Source organism: Macaca fascicularis, chromosome 15 (genome assembly GCF_037993035.2).
Source record: "Macaca fascicularis isolate 582-1 chromosome 15, T2T-MFA8v1.1".
Taxonomy (NCBI): Eukaryota; Metazoa; Chordata; class Mammalia; order Primates; family Cercopithecidae; genus Macaca; species Macaca fascicularis.
This window is the reverse complement of record NC_088389.1, coordinates 63,235,569-63,257,816: the sequence shown is the minus strand read 5'-3', so window position 1 is coordinate 63,257,816 and position 22,248 is coordinate 63,235,569. Positions and strand designations below refer to the sequence as shown.

Sequence of the window (22,248 nt, the reverse complement as noted above, 5' to 3'; positions counted from 1 at the left end):
GTGGGAGGATGGCTTGAGCCTGGGAGGTGGAGGTTGCAGTGAGCCAAGGTCATGCCACTGCACTCCAACCTGGGTGACGGAGTGAGACCCTGTCTCAAAAAAAAAAAAAAAAAGGCTGGGTATGGTGGCTCACACCTGTAATGGCACTTTGGGAAGCAGGGGTGGGTGGATCACCTGAGGTCAAGAGTTCAAGACCAGCCTGGCCAACATGGTGAAACCTCATCTCTACTAAAAATACAAAAACTAGCCGGGTGTGGTGTCGGGTGCCTGTAATCCCAGCTACTCGGGAGGCTGAGGCAGGAGAATCGCTTGCATCCAGGAGATGGAGGTTGCAGTGAGTCGAGATTGTGCCACTGCACTCCACCTGGGCAACAGAGCAAAATCTCCGTCTCAAAAAAAGAAAAAATAACATAAAATAAAAAAATAGAAACATCTTTTCAACAAATAATACTAGAATAATTGAATATCTTTATGGAGGGGGAAAAAAAAGAAGCTCAACGTGTGTTTCACACCCTACACAAAAATTGCTTCCAGATCATAGAACTAAACATAAAAACTAAAAATATAAAGCTCATAGAAGAACATCTTCACAAACTTGGTGCGGGCAAACGTTTTGTAGACAGGACACAAAATATACAATTTTAGAAGAAAAAAATGAATTAGACTTCAACAGTAAAATCTTTTGTTTGCCAAAAGACAACATTTAAAACTTGAAGGGGCAAGTCATAGACTTGAGAGGGAATGTTCAACATATCATGCACAGGTGTGTGCATACACACACACGCGCGCACACACACACATATTTGTCAAAGAACTTGTATCCAGAATATATAAGTAACTCCTACAACCTCATATAAAAAGTAAAACAACTCAATTTTAAAATTGTGCAAAAAAAGGCCAAGCGCGGTGGCTCACGCCTGTAATCCCAACTCTGGGAGGCTGAGGCAGGTGAACCACTTGAGGTCAGGAGTTCAAGGCCAGCCTGGCCAACATGGTGAAACCCCGTCTCTACTAAAAATATTTTTTAAAAATAGCTTGGCGTGGTGGCAGGCAACAGTAGTCCCAGCTGCATGGGAGGCTGAGACAGGAGAATCGCTTGAACCCAGGAGATGAAAGTTGCAGTGAGCCAAGATCATGCCACTGCACTCCAGCCTGGGTGACAGAGCAAGACTCCATCTCAAAAAAAAAAAAAAAAAAAAGAAGAAAAAATTGTGCAAAAAACTTTCACAGACCCTTTACCAAAGAAGGACATCAAAATGGCCATTTAATCAAGTATATGAAAAGATGTTCAACATCACTAATTATCAGGGAAATACAAATTAAAACCACAATGAGCTATCCCTTCACACATGTTAAAATGGCTATTATCAAAAAGATGGAAGATAACAGTTGTTAGCAAGGATATGGAGAAAAGGGAAGTCTTGGACACTGTTGATGGAAATGTGAGTTAGTACAGCCATTGTGGGAAATGGTATGGAGGGTCCTCAAAAAATTAAAGATAGAAGGTACCATATGATCCAGCAATTCCACTACTAGGTACATATCTAAAGGAAAGGAAATCAGCGTATTGAATAGATATTTCACTCCCACATTCACTGCAACATTATTTACAATAGCCAAGATATGAAATAAACCTGTATTCATCAATGAATGAATGGATAAAGAATATGTGGTATATATACAGTGTGGAATCCTATTCAGCCTTTATAAAGAAGGAAATCCTGTCTTTTGCAACAATATGAATGAACCTGGAGGACATTAAATAAAATAAGCCAGATGCAGAAAGACAAATACTGCACGATCTCACTTATATGTGGAATCTAAAAAAATCAAACTCATGGAAGCAGAGAATAGAATAGTGGTTACCAGAGGGTGGCTGGAGAGGGTGGTGCAGGAGGAGGAGAGGGAAGAGGGAAGAGGGAGGGGAGAGGATTGGGGAAATGTTAGTCAAAGGACACAAAATTTTATTTAGACAAAAGGAATAAGTTCAAGAGATCTATTATACAACATGGTAACTATAGTTAGCAGTGAGTTGTATACTTGAAAGGTGCCAAGACAGTAGATGTTAAATATTCTCACCACAAAAAAAGAGATAAGTATGTGAGGTAATGCATATTTTAATTAGCTTAATTTAGCCATTCCACATGTGTCATATTTATATATATTATGTTGCACACAATACATATATAATTTTTGTCCATTAAAAAAGTTTAAAGGAAATAGCCATCTAGTACATTAAAGGGTTCATTATTATTAGTCATGGCAAAATGCAAATTAAAATAGCAATTCAATGCCTCCTCACCCTCACAAGAATGCCTGAAATTAAAAGACTGGTAAGCATATGAAGCATATTGAAGCAAGTAGAATTCTTATAGTATGTTACTACTGGGAGTAGAAGATAGTTTAAGGACTTTGGAGCTTTTGTTCAGTTTCTTCAAAAGTTAGATCTATGACCTAACAATTTTATCCTGAAGCATTTACCCCAGAGACATGAAAACATATGTCCAAATAAAGACCTGTCTGGTACCCTTATTCATAATAGCCCGAAAAATGGGGGAGAGGACCCAAAACATCTATCAGGAGAATGAAAGAATATAACATTGTGGTGCATCCAAACAATGGGATAGCAATGGATGAATCTTATGTTGAGAAAAAAAGCCCAACACAAAATACATTCTTGACACATGAGATCCAAGAATAGGCAAATGTAATCTATGGTAATAAAGATCAGAATATCCTTTCCTCTGCTGGAATCAGGGATTGACTAGAGGGGGGCACAAGGGTACTTTATAGAGTGATAAAAATGTTCTAGGCCAGGCACGGTGGCTCACACCTATAATCCCAGCACTCTGAGAGGCCAAGGTGAGCAGATCGCTTGGGCCCAGGAGTTTGAGACCAGCCTAGGCAACATGGCAATAAAGAAAATACAAAAATTAACCAGGTGTGGTGGTGGGTGCCTGTAGTCCCAGCTACTTGGGAGACTGAGGTGGGAGGATCATCTAAGCCCAGGAGGTCAAGGCTGCAGTGAGCTGTGATCATGCCACTGCACTCCAGCCTGGGTGACAAAGTGAGAACCTGTCTCAAAAACAACAACAACAAACAAATTTCCAGTGGCTATACAACATGTAATACAGCAACAGATTGAATGCAGAAGCAGGTATGAAAATCCACCTGAGTTCTATTAAGCCAGACATTACAGAGATTTGCAAAACTGTAAAACAGTCCTATTCTTCTCGCTAATGTTTACTTTGGAAAAGAGTTATTTTTCATAAAAATAATACTTATATTAACATGTAATGGGTTTGTTATAATTTTAAATAACTTGATAACTACTATAAAATTTGCTTAAACTCTTTTCAAGATGGGGTATTGCCATATTGCCCAGGCTGGCCTCGAATTCCTGGGCTCTCCTGCCTCAGGCTCCTGAGTAGCTGGAACTAGAGGCATGCCATCACACCAGCTAATTTTTTTTTTTTTTAAAGTAGAGATGAAATCTTGCTGTGTTGCCCAGACTGATCTCAAACTCCTGAGCTCAACCTATCTTCCTGCCTTGGCCTCACAAAGTGCTAGGATTGCAGGTGTGAGCCACTGTACCCAGCCTAGAATAGGCAAAATTAATGTATGGTGATATAAGTATAAATAGTTATGGCCTCTAAGTTACAGTCAGCAGGGAGGCATTAAGTCAACAGTGGCACAAGGGAACTGGCTGAAATGTTGGATGTGTTCCTTAATTGATTTAGATGTGCTTATGGATGTACACATTTGTCAAAGCACATCAAGCTGTACCCATAAAATCAGTGCATTTAGTTTTTGTAAATTATGTCACCATTTAAAAAAGTTGGCCTCATAATATTTATTTTATGAAATGAAATGGGACAGTCTGGGGATAATAGTCCTCTTTGGAGCATTGTGAAGTTTTAAACTGCCTCACAAGAATCTGTTAAAAAGAAAACATGCAATCAGAGTTTAATGCTAGTGTCTACACTTAATCTTCATACGGTCAAAGCTATCCCTTCATGGGTTGTATGTGCTTTCTTAAAAACACCAGATTTTTATGATGCTTAAATGAGTAGGATTTTACTCATTGCTTCTCTCTAGAAAATAATTGCCTCTTGATTCTTTCTGGACTTTTTTCTCTTTAGGCCAACGGAACTTTTCAGGAGTTGTAATGCACAGTCAGATCAAGGAGCCATGAATGATATGAAGTTGTGGGAGAAAGGAAGCATCAAGATGCCATTTATCAATATACCTGTTCTCGATATTAAAAAGTGCCAGCCAGAGATGTGGAAAGCAATAGCTTGTTCACTGCAGATTAAACCTTGTCATAGTAAATCCCGGGGAAGTATTATTTGCAAGTAAGTTTCTTTCATCCTAATGATTCTCCAGCTTTAGTTCAGACCCTCCATGATCTCTCGCCAGAGCCTCTCCATAGAATTTTCTCTCTCTCCACTTCCTTTGCCTGTCACCCCCATAAGTCAAATGCTTTCCTACTTTTTCCTCCTCTAGTTGAAATACTGCTCCCCTCATCACCACCTGCTGGCTGTCCTTGTCTCCTCTGAAATACCAGACATTCCCATAGAATCTTCCCAGATTTCTCCAGCTGAAAATAATTTATCCTTACTACAGATTCCTATAGACCTTTATTTGTACTTCTCTTATGGAACTTGGTTCATGAAACATTTATTAAATGCCTCTAATGCACAATTCTATTTTTATATGTTAATTTGTGTACTTGTCTTATATTCTGTTAGACTTTGCTCTTTTTTTTTTTTTTTTTTTTTTTTTTTTTTGAGATGGAGTCTTACTCTGTCTCTAGGCTGGAGTGCAGTGGCATGATCTCAGCTCACTGCAACCCCCACCTCCCAGGTTCAAGCAATTCTTCTGCCTCAGCCTCCCAAGTAGCTGGGTCTTACACGCCCAGCTAATGTTTGTATTCTTAGTAGAGATGGGGTTTTACCATGCTGGCCAGGATGGTCTCGATCTCTTGACCTCGTGATCCACCCGCCTCGGCCTCCCTAAGTGCTGGGATTACAGGCGTGAGCCACTGCGCCCAGCCAACTTTGCTCTTCTTAAGGAGTTTATTTTGCTTAGGAAATCTAGGATCAAGTAAAGATGGGAGCTGCTATAGTGGGTGAAACCAAAAGCATTTAACACATAGTAATCTGCCCATGGTTCCTCACACATCTTTTTTTCCAAAAGTTTTCCAAAACCAAGTTAATATCCAGTCCCTCAGCTGTTGGTGTGTGGCTCAGTGCTGCTGGGTACCTCAACAATTTCAACCTTAAACAGAGTCCAGTCTATTCTCTGACTTGGCTTGGGGATAACCTGATGGGGAAATACTGAGGTATAACAATTAGATGACAAGCAAGAGGCAACAAGAGGGCAATATGTAGACTCTTAGCACAGAAAACTTGTAGGAGTCAAATCCCTATTGAAGACTAAGAACATTTTAAAGTAAGTGGACTTTCCAGTTGTTATAGGCCAGATGCTAATGTTGATAACTAAAAAGAGACTTAGATAAGGAAAGGAAGGAGAAAAGAGGCAAGCAAGCAAACAAGCAAGCATAAGGTCCTAGAAGTGAGGATATATGATTTTTGCAGGGAGTAAATCAGACTAGCTTCGTTTAATTTCCTTTCAAAGATATTGAAAAGCCACATTGCTTGTAGTAACAGTACAAAGAAGTATACAATTTGAGTAAGGGCTTTGGTCTCAGACAACAGAAAGTTAGGGATGCTTTGAATTTATTATTCAACCTGAGCTCTACTGTGACTCCTGTTCTCTTTTGCCATACTTAACCAATTATGAAACATGTTAAGTTATGACAACTCACTTTCTGGAAAGCTTCAGAAAAAAGTGATGCTAACTAGACAACATGAGGAGGTTCCTCAAGCTCTAAATTTATGTGCATTTTTTTTCAAGATCAGATTGTGTGGAGATTCTTAAAAAATGTGGAGATCAGAACAAATTCCCTGAAGACCACACAGCTGAAAGTATTTGTGAGCTTCTGTCACCTACAGATGATCTGAAGAATTGTATACCTTTGGATACATACCTCAGTAAGTACTTTTTTGTATGTGTGTTTTTAGATTTCAAATACTTCTCTCTTCCAACTATTTGTTTTACTATTTGTTTTGGATGAGCATTTATCTGTTGAGGACATGGGGTTCAGTGATACCATCTCAATCACAGACTCTTGTTTGCTTGGCCTTTTTGGCCCAGGAAAGAATTGTTGTCTTAAAACATGTAAGCAGAAGTGATTCTATCAGTCTGAGGAAGTATGAACTGTTGTCAGTCAGGAATTCTAAGCAGTGACTCAGAGGGCCAGCATTCTCAGATAACCACCTCCATATCATGCTGACTTCTCACCATAATAATGACTAGAAAGTGGAATTTCCCCCCAGAGACTATCAGCTTTTTGTTATCAGAGTATCAGTGGATGAGAGCCAGGAATTGGCTTGGACTTACTCACCCAACAGGGTATAAAAAACGATAGTCTAGGCCAGGCACGGTGGTTCAAGCCTGTAATCCCAGCACTTTGGGAGGCCGAGGCAGGCGGATCACGAGGTCAGAAGATCGAGACCATCCTGGCTAACACGGTGAAACACCGTCTCTACTAAAAATGCAAAAAAAATTAGCCGGGCATGGTGGTGGGCACCTGTAGTCCCAGCTACTCGGGAGGCTGAGGCAGGAGAATGTCGTGAACCCAGGAGGCAGAGCTTGCAGTGAGCAGAGATCGCGCCACTGCACTCCAGCCTGGGCGACAGAGCAAGACTCCGTCTAGAGAAAAAAAAAAAAAAAGATAGTTTAGCTTAATATGTAAAAATGGAACTTATCTCACTGCTTCAGTTTTTCTCTGCCAAGTACTCCTGCCAAGAGCTAGAAGAGCATGTTGCTGTCTCATTGAGGGATCCGGGAGCTGGAGCTCAGCTTCTTGGCAGTGAGACAAATACATGGTGGAAACCAGGGGATGACAAGTAGAACTCCTACACACTCAGTAGTTAAGATAAGGGAGGTGTTCAGGCTGCCACCAGGGGGCATCTGTGCCATGAGCTGGCTGCAGAGGCAGACAGTGAAGTCAGCTCCTACTTGCTTTGTTTTCCTGTATTAGATAGGATTAACAAAAAGCAGAACAAATAGAAGTAAAAGAAAGCCCAGAAACAAATAGTCTAGGGCTTCATCATCAGGAATCCAGGCTCCTTTTATCCTTCTCCACCATCCTTAGCATTTAGCTTCCATCATCAAGATTACTTCATATACTTTGTCATCATAACATGGCTACTGGAGTTCTGGCCACCATATTCTAGTTCCAGATGGTAAAAAGAAAGGGAGAGAGCAAACAACTTCTCCCTAGTCACACTGCCTACCCCTACTTGTAAGGAAAACTGAGAAAGATTATTTTTTTAGCTGTGGGCCCATTGCTGCCCTAAGTAAAATTGGAGATCTTTTAGTAATTGGGGAGAGAAAAGTATGTGCTAGATTCGTAGCTGGTAGTATTTGCCATATTTTCTCAAGACCAACAAAGTGTGTCCCTTAAACTTTGTGACCAATATAGCAAAAAAGAGAGCCTTACACTGGAATTTAGACCTTTGTGACTTTGAGCAGATCACTTCTTTGAGCCTCAGCTTCCCTATTTATGAAATAATTAGGCAAAATGAGATGAACTCCAAGGGGCCTTATACCTCTGTTAGTCATAGAGTATGAGTCTGGCCTAAAATCAAGTAAGCAACACTTATTTATAATTCTAGATTCTATTACAGCAGGAAAATATTTGTGTAGAAGGAAACTATATCAATGGGAGGAAAATTAAATATCTGTTTAAATATACATAATTTATATCAAGTGAGACTCTTCCTTGGCCATGATTTCTAAAGTTAAATATAATCATGGTTTGGAGTCCATACATATTACCATAATAAATTCTCATTTATGATAAAACACGCTAAATTATCCCTCTTAGACACCTTATTTGACTACCCTATCCAAAATATACCTATCACTTTCTATCCCCTGACACTACTTATTACTTATAATTTTCTGATTTAATTATTTGTTTATATATACACATATACATACCTAGCATATATATGTATGTGTGTGTGTGTATATATATATATATATTTTTTTTTTTTTTTTTGAGATGGAGTCTGACTCTGTTGCCCAGGCTGTTGTGCATTAGAACAATCTCAGCTCATTGCAGACTCTGCTTCCTGGGTTCAGGCCACTCTCCTCCCTTAGCCTCCCAACTAGCTGGCACATGCCACCACGCCCAGCTGAATTTGGGTTTTTTGTTTTGTTTTGTTTTTTTGGATTTTTTTTTTTTTAAGAGAGTCCCATTCTGTCTCCCAAGCGGAGTGCAGTGATGTGATCTCGGCCCACTGCAACGTCTGCCTCCCGGGTTCAAGCAATTCTCCTGCCTCAGCCTCCTGAGTAGCTAGGATTACAGGCACCCGCTACCATGCCCAGCTACTTTTTATATTTTAGTAGAGATGGGGTTTCACCATGTTGGCCAGGCTGGTCTCAAACTCCTGGCCTCCGGTTATCCGCCCGCCTCAGCCCCCAAAGTGCTGGGATTACAGGCGTGAGCCACTGTGCCTGGCTCATACATAGTATATTTATTGTCTGTTTCTCTACTAGATGTAAACTCTGTGTTAGAGACTTGTCTATTTTGTTCATCACTGTATCTCCAGCACCTAGAACCTTGCCTGGAATATTGTAGATCCTAATAAATTTTTTTAAAAAATGAATGAACGTATGTTTATGCTAAATTTATCATTTCACAAATGAAAGAATCTCGGTGTTTTAATAGCTTGGTAGAATCAGGCCTTTATGCTCATGAGCTCTTCATTTATTCCAGCCATAATTAATTCAGATAATTTACAATTCTCTCTTACTCTTTTAGGTTGGTTAAACTAATCTGTTTTGGTTTTTTCAGGGCCAAGTACTTTAGGTAACATTGTAGAAGAAGTAACTCATCCCTGTAACCCAAATCCTTGCCCTGCCAATGAGCTCTGTGAAGTAAACCGAAAAGGATGTCCATCTGGAGATCCCTGTCTTCCATACTCTTGTGTTCAAGGTAAGAGGTAGGTGGGTGTGAGAAGAGGATGGATAGGTGCTGCTAGTGTTTTTTTATAGGAGCTATCTTTCTTTTTTTCAATCCTGCTCCTTCTGTAATATAGGGGTTATCTTTGGAGTGAGATTATAAGGGACTTCATGTTCTATATTATGTTTTTCTATAATGTTTGAGATTTTCTCATTAAACATTATTGATGTAAGCAGAAAAAGACACTTGTAATTTTCAGTTGTTATTTAAATTGTAAACTAATAATAACAGTCTAAAACTTCACTCTTATAATGAGTTGCAGGGTTCTAGACTATGAAAGAAAAGAAGCTCAGACCAGCTTTTTGTACTTTCTCTTCTATGTGGTAATGTTTGAAAAAATATACTCTACGTTGTTCATGTTTTTTCGTTTCTTTGTTTTAGTATATAGAGGAATAGCATATTCAATAGAATGTATAGCTATCTCCATAAAGATTAATGTTTTGTTGAAATGTTTATAACTTTAAGGCTGAAGGATTTTTATCCCATGGAATTTTGATAGTCTATCTTTCTGTCAATCCCTTTAGAATATAGTTCTTGCAACATTTTGCTTCTTTTTATCTATTTCCCAATTGAGAATGTTTCTTTATCATGTTAGAATCAAGATTTTTTTTAAAGTTTTTTTTTTTTTTTGAGACAGAGTTTCACTCTTGTTACCCAGGCTAGAGTGTAATGGCGCTATCTCGGCTCACTGCAACCTCCGCCTCCTGAACTGAAGCAATTCTCCTGCCTCAGCCTCCCAAGTAGCTAGGATTACAGGCACCCACCACCATGCCCAGCTAATTTTTGCATTTTTAGTAGAGACAAGGTTTCACCATGTTGTCCAGGCTGGTTTCGAACTCCTGACCTCGGGTGATCTACCCACCTCAGCATCCCAAAGTGCTGGGATTACAGGCATGAGCCACCGCACCCGGCCTTAAAATATTTTTAAAGTAAAATAAAGCAAAAGAAGAAATAAGCATGATGTCTCAAAGTATTATCTATAATATATATGTAATACTGTAATATATCGGCTATAGAGTTGTAATAAATCTTATCAAAATTGGAAATGTTGGACGGTTTTAAATTTCAAGATAGTATTTTCTGTCCATTTACCCTTACATTATAAGTTGATCAGTATTTTCTTTGGCAAGAAAATAAGATATAGTTACTTAAAATGGTGACATCTGTATTTCATATTATTTAAATATAGAATTCAATTCAGGGGCGGGGCACTGTGAATCCTCTTGTTTCATTAAACTCAGAAAACCCATCATATAATAAGATAGAAAATGGGCTTTCCATAAGCCCACCCAAATATTCAGTTTTTCCTTGAATTTAAGGTGTACTTATTTTCCATCACTAAAAGTTCTTCTGAACAATATTATTGTAAAAATACTGGCCAGGTGCGGTGGCTCACGCCTGTAATCCCAGCACTTTGGGAGGCTGAGGTAGGAGGATCATGAGGTCAGGAGTTTGAAACCAGGCTGGCCAGTATGGTATAACCCTGTCTCTACTACAAATACAAAAATTATTCAGGTACAAAAATTAGCCGGGTGTGGTGGCACACGCCTGTATTCCCAGCTGCTTGGGAGGCTAAGGCAGAAGAATCACTTGAACCCGAGAGGCAGAAGTTGCACTGAGCCAAGATCGTGCCACTGCACTCCAGCCTGGGCAACAGAGCAACACTCCATCTCAAAAAAAAAAAAAAAAAAAAATATATATATATATATATATACTGTTAGTTTCCCTATTCCATTTTTTAAAATATCTGTGATTTTTAAATATTTTTTACTAGCCCCCAAAAGTAAAAAGTTACATATCTTACAGCACTTTTATTCTGAATGATAGGTAACTTTGGGGTACAGATCTGTAATCACCACCATCCTCCAGAATATGGAATTTTCATTTGAGAGGTATGCTTTTGGACAATGAACCAAAGCAATTCCTTAATTTGATGAAAATTCTATTACATAATCTTTAATAGTGATTTAGTACCTATAAGACTTTTGTCAAGTGTATATCTAATGTTATAAAACAATGTCATAAAACAGTACCATCTCTCTCAGCTAATTTTTGTTTGTACAGGTTGCAAACTGGGAGAAGCTTCTGATTTCATTGTCCGTCAAGGGACACTAATCCAGGTGCCATCATCTGCAGGGGAAGTTGGTTGTTATAAAATCTGTTCATGTGGACAAAGTGGACTCTTAGAAAACTGTATGGAAATGCACTGTATAGACCTCCAGAAGTCTTGTATTGTTGGAGGAAAAAGAAAAAGTGAGTCTTAAGCTCTGTTTTGTTTTTAATATGAGATTAGTTATTTTTACTTTGTAGGAAGAATATTGGATAGATTCTGACCAAAGAGTAAGGTCTGCATATCAGATACTCCAGGGCAGTATTTTTCAAACTATACAGAGCACTAGGACTTCTAAGGAAGTCTTTAGAAGTCTTTTCAAGAAGGGGCTAATGGCTAATAATAATTAATATTTATTGAATTCTAATCATGTGCTAAACACAAAGCTAAGTCTTGCCTTATATTATCTCATTAAATCCTCCAAGTTACACTTTGATATAGGCAATAATACCTGTATTACCCTTACTGCATAGATGAGGAAACTGATGCTTAAAGAGGTCACCCAGCTAGTAAATGACCAAAGCTGGATTCTGCTCCAGGTCTAGTTGACTCCAGATCCCTTACCCTTCACAGGAAAGGACACAGGTAATCTTCCCCCAACCCTTTCCTCAGTTATACCCCACCCCACCCTCACTTCACCAGAAGTGAAACTCAGATTTTGACATCATGGAAAGCAAGTGGGTACAGGCACTACACTGTTACGAGTTTGGGAAAAAAGTACATTAAAAAGTACTTTGACCCCCTTTCCTTTTGGGAAAAAAGTACATTAAAAAGTACTTTGACCACCTTCCCTAAAAATCTTAGACTCCACTGCTTCCTTAACCATCTTTTGCTTGTAGCCCCAACAGCTGTTCGTGTCAATATATGATTTCAAACAATTGTGAGAAAGCACCACTTTTGAGGATCTGTTCCCTCCCCACAAGCTCACTCTGCTACCCCATTTCTACTCCCATCCCCTACCCCTTCAACCATAGTAGTTCAGCTTTTATATGCTATTTGGTTTACTCTGCTGTGTGAGATTTGATTAAAAAGAAGAGTGCTCTTGGCTAAAATTAGCTCTCAAATTTCTGCCTTAGACCAAGTCAGGTATTTATCTCTTAATCCATATTCTGCTCGACTAAACTGTAAGGGTAGGTACTTTGTATAACAGAAAATATCAGGACAGATTCATTCCTTCTGTAACATTTCACTGACTAAATACCTATTCCGTACAAACGAGCATACTCGTGCCTTATGGAGCTGAAACTGGGATGAGGGATGAGATCATGCTTTACGTGTTAAGATGAGAGAATTTGAGCCAAAAAAAGTTGCAGACCAAGTGCTCTTCTGGGAGCTGGGCATTCCTGCTAGGGCATCAGAAGAGTCTTTGATCCAAAGATGGCATCAGGTCTGGCCCTGAAGATACAAGCTTTCAAAGCAGAAGGGGCAGCCAGAAACATTCTTAGAGGATAGGGAGCAGCCTGGTAAGACCAGCACTTCAGGGGCTTGGAGAAATACACTAGGAGGCAAGTATGAAAATATAAATACCACAGATTTTACTCTAGTTGGTACATTCAGAAGTCATCTTTCAAGAATGTTTGGCTGGGCACAGTGGCTCAGGCTTGTTATCCCAGAACTTTGGTAGGCCGGGGCAGGCAGATGGCATGAACCTAGGCATTCAAGACCAGCCTGGACAACATAGTGAAACCCTGTCTCTACAAAAAATACGAAAAATATCCAGATGTGGTGGTGTACACCTATAGTCCCAGCTGCTTGGGAAGCTGAGGTGGGAGGATCACCTGAGTCTGGGAAGCAGAGGTTGCAGTGAGCTGGAATCACGCCAGTGCACTCCAGCCTGGGCTATAGAATGAGACCCTGTCTCAAAAAAAAAAAAAAAAAGGAATTTCCATTTTAAAACTTGTTGAACTATTAAAATTGTAATATGTGCTCTATTTCTCAATGCGTGATATAGATCAACATTTTCTTTCTCTTTCTCTCAGGTCATGGAACATCCTTTAGCATTGACTGCAATGTCTGTTCTTGTTTTGCTGGCAATTTGGTGTGTTCCACCCGCCTTTGCCTCAGTGAGCACAGTTCAGAAGATGACCGTCGTACCTTCACAGGTGACTGTGATCGCCCAGAGTCTGTCCTCAGGGTCCATCATTTCTTTGCACACATTTTTCCCTTCAAGGCAGCTTCTCCAGTCTTAACTGCAAGTGTACACAATAAAATCAATACAGAATCTAAGGGCAAGATGCTTTTCCTCCCTGGATCTTAGTTTCTTCCTCTATGAATTGAAGGTATTATACTAAATGGTGTCTTAGGGTCCTTAGCACTAATGTTCTGGAATTTCATGAGTCAAAAAGAACAGAGCCAGTGATTGGAATGGGTTTAATTAAACTGAACTTTTCTACCTGATAAAATACCCCATTTACCCCTACCGCTATGATCTAAAATGTCCATGCATGTTCTCAGTTTGTTTCTTAGCACCTTCTTCCTCAGCCTACCTTAGCTTACTTCTTCCTCTAGACTCCCACAAACAATAATATCCCAGAATATTACTTTCTTGACTTTCCTATGCTTTGCTGCTCTTATTATTCTTACACCAACATAAGTAAGTGAAAAGGCTAGTGAGATGGGATGCTTTCCTCTTGTGAAGCTATTGTTGCCAATAGCAACAGCACAGTCTGCTGGTTTATCTTGATATCTGCTTTTTCCTAGATCTAAAATACCTTTGGTTGTGGGTTAAAAGTTACTAGGTAGTTGTCCTTGCCCCCATTTCATGCTGCTGCAGTGGCAACTTGATTCTTCTTTCCCCAGAATTAGTATTACATGCGGAGAGGGGTAGGGGCTGGGTGGAGGAGAAGTGGAGGAGAGGAGAGTAAGGATTTACCAACCTTGTACTTCCAGCCCATTGGAAATAAAAAGGGGATCAGAAATAAGAAGTGAATGGCAGACTGGTAAGGAAGTAGAGGTAGGACGAACTCTACCCCAGCCTTCACTGCTTTATTATCATCATCCTTTATTATTAACCTTTGCCCTGCTCAAGCGAGGACTATTCATTCTGCTTAGAGAAACCATAGAGGGATATGGGGATAAAGAATAAGCAAAGGATTTACAAGGAAGACTTTTTTAATTTTTTTGTTAATGTCTAAATGTTTTTAGAAGTTGAGCTTTACAACTAGCAAGACCCCTGTTTCCTATAGTGTGTGGCCCATGGTGTCCTGGGATAAATAAGTCAATGACTGTTGAGCTAACAGACTAAGGAAATTTTACTGACCCATAACTGTGCCACATTTCTTGGGACCCAGTGTCCCACTCCAAATATGACTCAGAGAAAGATGTTCATAACAATTTGTAAGTCTTAAAATTACAATAATTTTCCAAGTTACCATCTTGGACATGAGAGTGGAAGGAACATACAACCTTCACTCTTTCTTTTTTTTTTTTTTTTCTGAGAAGGAACTTTCTTCTTGTTGCCCAGGCTGGAGTGCAATGGCGTGATCTCGGCTCACTGCAACCTCCGCCTCCTCAGTTCAAGTGATTCTCCTGCCTCAGCCTCCCAAGTAGCTAGAATTACAGGCATGCACCACCACACCCTTCTAATTTTGTATTTTTAGTAGAGACAGCATTTCTCCATGTTGGTCAGGCTGGTCTCAAACTCCCGACCTCAGGTGATCCACCCACCTCAGCCTCCTAAAGTGCTGGGATTACAGGTGTGAGCCACTGTGCCCAGCCCACTCTTTCTTATGCTTGGTATGAGCCTTTAGCATTCAAGAAATACCCACACCAGACTTCAAACATCTAAATTCTAGATTTTATATGCCAAATCGGGAGAAACAGTCTTTACTTTCCCTACCTCTAGCCTTGTTAATAGGGGTCTCTATCTGGGATCAAGGTCTAGAAGCCCTCAACTAGCTGGCAATAAAAAGGACAAAGGAAAGGCATCTTGCAGACAAGCTATTCAGAGCATTGCTGTCTTTAAAAACACTGTCAGAGATACGAGAGGTTTTTCCTGACTTAATTTACAATTCTATTTTAACATGAGACCTTCACATGATTGCTCATGATTTGCCTTAACAAGGAAATACAAGGGGAGGGGAACATATAAGGGGAGGGGAAATATACACATACATATTTTTGAGGCTGTTTCCTCTCCTCAGGTCTGCCCTGTAACTGTGCAGATCAGTTTGTCCCCGTATGTGGGCAGAATGGGCGCACTTACCCCAGTGCCTGCATTGCTCGCTGTGTGGGCCTCCAAGACCATCAGTTTGAGTTTGGATCATGCATGTCAAAGGATCCATGTAATCCTAATCCCTGCCAAAAAAACCAAAGGTAAGTCAAATGGCTTCTTATTTTATTCAACTGAAGGCTAGTACTTACAAAGCATCTACCATATACCAGACAGTGAAAACCCAAAGGTAAATTAAGAAATCATCTCTGCCCTGAAGAGTTTGGAGTCTGGAGGGAAAGAGAGCCATGTAAAGCTGCTTGAGAAGGTGCTGCTCTTGGGAGCCCAGAAGTAGGGCAGTTAATGCAGCCTGGGCAAGGTTCTGGGGGAGCCTCTAGATATTGTGATACGTAGCTGAATCTAGAAAGATGAGTAAGAGATTGCAGGCAAGGTTTGCAGTAGAGAAAAGGTGGTGGTGGTGAAGGCAGACTAACAAGAGTCGTGGCTGCTGGAAATGTTATCTCCGTAACATTGTTATCTCCATGTTATCTCCATAGCATGGTGTCTGTTGGGCACTAAAGCAGTTCTGTAAGACTGAAACAGAAAATGTAAAATAAGGAGAGGTAGCAGAAGAGATGAGAGGAAAGGGTGTATTTTTATTAGTAGCTGTCACCTGATAGTCAAGGGAAATTTTCTTCTAGTTATATGCATCCATTTTAGAAGTTGGACATGAGATATCTCTGGAAATGCAACTTCACTACTATTTGAAAGTATTTGTTTTGAGCTCCTTTCTCTACTGTTTCCTCACTTGAGCTCAGAAGACAGTTGCCTCAGCCTTAATGATGGATTTCTGCATGTGGCAGCCACCAGGGCAGGAGTCTTGCTGACCCTTAGGTTACAGCCTTCTGGAAGCAGAGTGTTTACTGGCTTACCTGAATGACCTGAACAGTACACATTCCAATGCCACAGTGCTTTCCTAAGCAATTGCTGCTTCTCCATCCTGAAAACCCTGGTGTAATATGGAGGGAGGGGGAGATTTTCTCATGTGTTAAAAGAAATGGCAAAGAATTAGTCATCCATCTGCCAAAGTTTATACAATGAAACTAATCCAAGAAAGTTTCTACGGAAAGAAGATAGGATGCAACGCATAGGAAATAAGCTGAAAGAATAATACAGGTTGTGTTGGGAGGTAGAATTGAGGATTGTTTTAATATTTGTTCATTGTTTTCTGCATTGGCTAGCCTTTCTGAATAAGGTTGTCCTGCTTTTATAATAAAACAATAAAAATAAATGTCAAAGTGGGAAGGCCTTCCTGAGTATATACAAGATTGAAAAATTAGTTACATGAACCTCAAAATTTTCTGCATGGTAACAGACAAATGACACACTGGAAGGAATATCACAGAGAAAGCGCTGATGTCCTTGTAATATAAAGAGCCCCTGCAAATCAATTTGAGAAAGATCAACCTAATATCAAAATGGACAGAGATCAATAACCTAATAGAAAAATGGACCAAGGACATAAACATAAAAAAAGAAATCCAAATGGTTCTTAAACATTTGAAAAGGTACTTTTATTTGTTAGGGTAAGTAATTCTAGCAACTGTATACAAATTCCAAAATACCAATAATTTCACAGAGTAGATAATTACATAGAACCCATTTGTTTATTCAGCAGGTGGCTTTCCGTGTGATCATTCAGAGACATGGGATCCTTCCATATAGTGACTCTGTCTTCTCCTACAGCCTCACAGTCCTCTTCTGGGTCTTCTGCATTTGGGCAGCAGATAAGAGAAGGGGGATAGTGGGGATTGCTCTTAAGAAGCTTTAATAGGCCACATCTAAAAGTAACATTCATCACTACTTCTAACCACATTCCATTGTCTAGAACTCAGTCTGTTGGCCATAATGAATTCCAGGGAGACTGGGAGATATAATTTAGATACATACCCAGGAAGAAAGTGAAGTGAATTTGATAAACATCTAGACAATCTGCCACAATGCTTAACCCTCCTCATATTAAGAGAAATGTAAATTAAATTAAAACTACAATTGTATACCACTTTTCATCTGTCAGACTGGCAAAGCTAAAGTTTGGTAACATAATATAGGGAAATAGCTGTTTTCATACAAGAGGGAGCTGGAGGAGGATTGCTACATCCTCTGTGGAGGGTAGTTTGGCCAAATTTGCAGTTTTAAATGCACATACCCTTTGGATCAGCACATATAAATGCTTATCCTTACATGAGATATATCTGTAAGGATAAATAAGAAAGTGATAGCTCACACCTGAAATCCCAGCACTTTGGGAAGCCGAGGCAGGCAGATCGCTTGAGCTCAGGAGTTCGAGACCAGCCCGGGCAATGTGGTGAAACCCTGTCTCTACCAAAAATTAGCTGGACATGGTGGCTCCCCCCTGTAGTCCCAGCTACTCGGGAGGCTGAGGCAGTAGAATTGCTTGAACCCAGGAGACAGCGGCTGCAGTAAGCCAAGATGGTGCCACTGTACTCCAGCCTGGGTGACAGAGCAAGACTCCATTTCAAAAAAAAAAAAAAAACACTAAAAGAAAGAAATTGGTAATAGTGGTTCCTCTAGGAAGGGGAACTAGGTGTCTGGGACACAAGAGTAGAAGGGAGGCCTATTTTTCACTGTGTACCATTTAGTACTTTTTAAGTTTCACCATGGCCTCGTATTATCTGTTCAAAAGATAATTAATTGTGGCTGGGCACAGTGGCTCACGCCTATAATCCCAGCATTTTGGGAGGCAGAGGTGGGTGGATCACTTGAGGCCAGAAGTTCAAGACCAGCCTGGCGAACATGATGAAGCACCATCTCTACTAAAAATACAAAAATTAGCCAGACATGGTGGCACACACCTGTAATTCTGGCTACTCAGGAGGCTGAGGCAGGAGAATCACTTGAACCCGGGAGGCAGAGGTTGCAGCGAGCTGAGATCATGCCACTGCCCTCCAGCCCGGGTGACAGAGCAAGACTCTGTCTCAAATAATAATAATAGTTAAAAAAAGAAAGAATTGTATTCATCCATCAAGTATCTACTGATGTTCCAGGCATTTTTCTAAATATTAGGACATAGCAACAAGCGAGACAGATCAAGTCTCTGTACTGCTCACGTTTACTTTTATTTGCCCCCAGATTCTCAACCTTTTTTTATGATCCTCTTATTTCCATATACTCAAATTGATCAAGCTTTTTCTCTCAAAATTACCAAATTTCTCCTGATAATCCTGTTTCTCATCCCTTGCATATTAATAGGTAATGAAGTTCTAAATATTATTTTCCATTATTTCTCTTCAAATATTTTAAATTTCCATAAAACCATGACTAAGTGCATTGTAATTTCAAACCATTTCATGCATAGTGGTGGTGGTGGTGATTTTGGTGCAGGAGGTTAGCCCTAAAAAGAGTATAAATCATTTCCTTTGAAATTAAAATAACACTAGCTATTGTATGCTTCCTCTTATATTTTATAAACTAGTATTTATATATCTTAGTACTTAAAATACCCAGTGAAAGCTAAACATTTTCATGGGTCTTATCTTCTTATAGAAAGTTATGTAAACCCTTTATAAAAATTAGGAAAGCAGAAAAAAGCCTAAAGAAGAAAAGAGTCACCATCCCTAGCCCCTCTGAAGGAGCTCAGGAATTGAGAATGAAGCAAGGTCCTCATCTTACTAGGAAAGACCAGCTTCATGGTGGCATTCTCTCAGTCATTTGCAACCAGCCAGTATCAGCTCCTCAGTCTTGTAGGCACAAAAACCTGAATTATTTTAGGACATAGAGTGAGGTCTTTTCTTAAGATTGACTCATATTAGCCAAGCAGGAAGTTAAGTCCCTGGAAGTGTTTCATTTGTTATTGAATGCAAGGCCTCCAGCCTCAGGCTCTAGCCTGTCTGTTGGCCTCATATCATGGCCCTTCTGCTATAGGTCTGTCTGTGCCTCCTTGGCTCCTGCCCTCTGGGTCACCTGCCATTTCTCCAGCACCACATTCCTTGAGCATCACACCTGTGTTCACGGCTGCTGTCTCAGCCTGGCAAGCCCGTGCTGCCCCCTTCACCCCCAGGCTCCAGCTAGAACACTGCCTCCTCCCCATGCTTTCTTCAGGCTCCCCAGATGAGAATGACTCATCCCCACGAGCTTTGTGCACATCTTTTCTACCTTTTAGCCTACTTTATATACAGGCTCGACTCTCCCACTTACATGTGCTCTTTGGAGACAGGACTGCCCCAATTCATGTCTTGCTCTCTCTTCAGCCTCCTATGCCTCATCTAGTGCTTTGCTAGCCCCACCACAGTCCCTCCCTACATTGGTTCATGGTGCAGCATTCATCTTTTTCAGGTGCATACCCAAACCACAGGTCTGCCTGACGACTTTTGATAAATTTGGATGTAGCCAATATGAGTGTGTACCAAGACAGCTCGCGTGTGACCAGATCCAAGATCCTGTTTGTGACACAGACCACATGGAGCACAACAATCTCTGCACTTTATACCAAAGAGGAAAAAGCCTCTCTTACAAAGGCCCCTGCCAGGTACAGTGCTTTGGCTGACAAAACAAAGTACACTAGGGATAAAATTGGTTTATGATCTTTGACAGATGAATCAACAGTAAGACCAGCTGAGAGTCTTCTGTGAATCTTGTCAAATCTATAGCACCCAGTACCCCACTAAAAAGGAAGACTGGCTCCTTCTCCTAACTCCGGAAGCTATCTTGCTAGTGTGTGTACCTTTGCACAACTGGTGTACAATCAAGAACAGAGAATGGCTTCTTGCAGCCCACTCCTAGGAAAAGAACTTAAAAGTTTCACACCCCTGGCATGGTCAACATCATTCTTCTCATAGTTCTCTGGGCCCTCACTAAGAAACAAAGCAGGAAGAATGTGAGTCAAAAACCAAGAAAAGTTTTCCCATTCTTCCCACATTGGTTCCACCTCCCAAGGTACTGAAAAGTGATTGAAATTTTCTCTAAGACTTAATGTCTTTTTACATCAGCTTATCTCTCAGTCTTTTAGGTTTGTGGAATCTGCATTCATGTTTTAAGGAAAAAAACTGGGCCGGGTGCCGTGGCTCACGCCTGTAATCTCAGCACTTTGGGAGGCTGAGGCAGGCAGATCACAAGGTCAGGAGTTCAAGACCAGCTTGACCAACATGGTGAAATGCCATCTCTACTAAAAATACAAAAATTATCTGGGCATGATGGCACACGCCTGTAATCCCAGCTACTCAGGAGGCAGAGGCAGGAGAATTGCTTGAACCCGGGAGGCAGAGGTTGCAGTGAGCTGAGATCATGCCATTGCACTCCAGCCTGGGCAACAGAGCAAGACTCCGTCTAAAAAAAAAAAAGAAAAAAAATAAAAAAGGACAATTCCTTTTGAGGTTTCTCACATGTACCACTGATTTTATGCTTGCCCCTCTCCCTGGGGCCCCGCTTTGGGCCCAGCATCTCCTGCCCACAACCAACTAACACTTGAGATGATTGCTTCACGTTCTCTGGTCTTCATGGTTAGAAAAATTCCGTCATAATGTCTCCCTGAAACATGCTTGTTTTCTCTCAGAGCCTCTGTGCCGTTTGCATTGATCCCGTCTACCCTGAATTCTCAGTCTTCTCCTCCTACTTGTTCCCTCCTCCTGGCTGTGATTTTTCTCTGATCTATTCCTGACCTACCTGTTGGCTCCAGAGTCTGTCTATCCTACTGCTCCCTCTACTCCTCCCTCTCCTTATCCCATACCCAGCATGAAATGATAAGACCTCTGCATTAGCATGAAGATTGATCTGGTTGTCTTCAAAGAGGCACTTCTGGGATACTAATAGAAGTCTGGGTACAGCGGAGAGAGGTGGCAGGAAAGAAGATTTTTATCTCTTATCATTTCACATGAGCACCCAGATCCCAGAGAGGCTGAGAAAAGTAATCTTTGAGTTCGTCTGGAGACACCCATGTTGCTCCCCACCCCACCGCCCCCACCCCAGCATTTAGCCCACCTCAGGAGCTTAAGAGGTCCGCATAATTTATACCTGTGTCTTTCTCCCTTCCTGAAAATAGGGAAGCATGCTGTGTACTCTTGGTTGGGAAAGGTACACCATAGACATTTCCAGGCTAAATGTGATTTGTTTGCCCCAGCCCTTTTGCAGAGCAACTGAGCCCGTTTGTGGGCACAATGGTGAGACCTACAGCAGCGTATGTGCTGCCTACTCGGATCGCGTGGCGGTCGATTACTATGGGGACTGCCAGGCCGTCGGGGTCCTCTCAGAGCACAGCTCCGTTGCTGAGTGTGCTTCTGTCAAGTGTCCTTCGCTCTCGGCAGCTGGATGCAAACCCATCATCCCACCGGGTAGGCTGGCAGTATCGGGGTGGACAGGGGAGGACTGGGAAGATTTGCTTATCCGCCTCCAGAGAGTGAGTCATTGAGAAGAGAGCTGACTAGTTCATTTACGTTTTTCAGAAAGTCTTGACGAGATTCTTATGCTGATCATACTCACTACTTTGGGTTGACCTTAAAAAACTAGGGCTTGCCTTAGATATCATCCGGTGTCCTGCTATTGTAAAACAATACAGCAGCCTTGCCTCAAGCTAAATCTTACACCAAACACCAATATATAAACAGATAAAGCAGTATTCAATTATGAAAATTAGGGTTATTAAATGCATAGTTTACTTATTAATGAATAATGAATTACTAATTAATGAATAAAGTAGTTTTGATGAACACAAACTTTTGACATTGAGAGAAATAGAAGACAGTTGTTGTCTTAGATTGGCCTTAGCATCTAATTTAATTGTTTTAGTTGCATATAATCAGAAAAGTTTCGTTTCCTACAGACTGCTTTTAGTAGTACGTTTTTTAAAACAGCTTACCTTACAATCTCACACTC

The 22,248-nt window shown here is 40.7% G+C and overlaps 1 protein-coding gene across 7 annotated transcripts in view; it reads left to right on the top strand.

Moving 5' to 3' along the window:
* Positions 1-22,248, top strand: part of RECK (reversion inducing cysteine rich protein with kazal motifs) — a 91,477-nt gene that overhangs the window by 59,985 nt on the left and 9,244 nt on the right. For all 7 annotated transcript variants that reach the window (XM_074017098.1, XM_074017101.1, XM_074017097.1 and 4 more), the window contains 8 exons: positions 4,143-4,355; positions 5,920-6,056; positions 8,933-9,073; positions 11,165-11,353; positions 13,190-13,312; positions 15,353-15,524; positions 19,717-19,909; positions 21,497-21,707. In XM_074017098.1, coding sequence (XP_073873199.1) covers positions 4,143-4,355; positions 5,920-6,056; positions 8,933-9,073; positions 11,165-11,353; positions 13,190-13,312; positions 15,353-15,524; positions 19,717-19,909; positions 21,497-21,707 — 1,379 coding nt within the window. The remainder of the gene's footprint in view (positions 1-4,142; positions 4,356-5,919; positions 6,057-8,932; positions 9,074-11,164; positions 11,354-13,189; positions 13,313-15,352; positions 15,525-19,716; positions 19,910-21,496; positions 21,708-22,248) is intronic.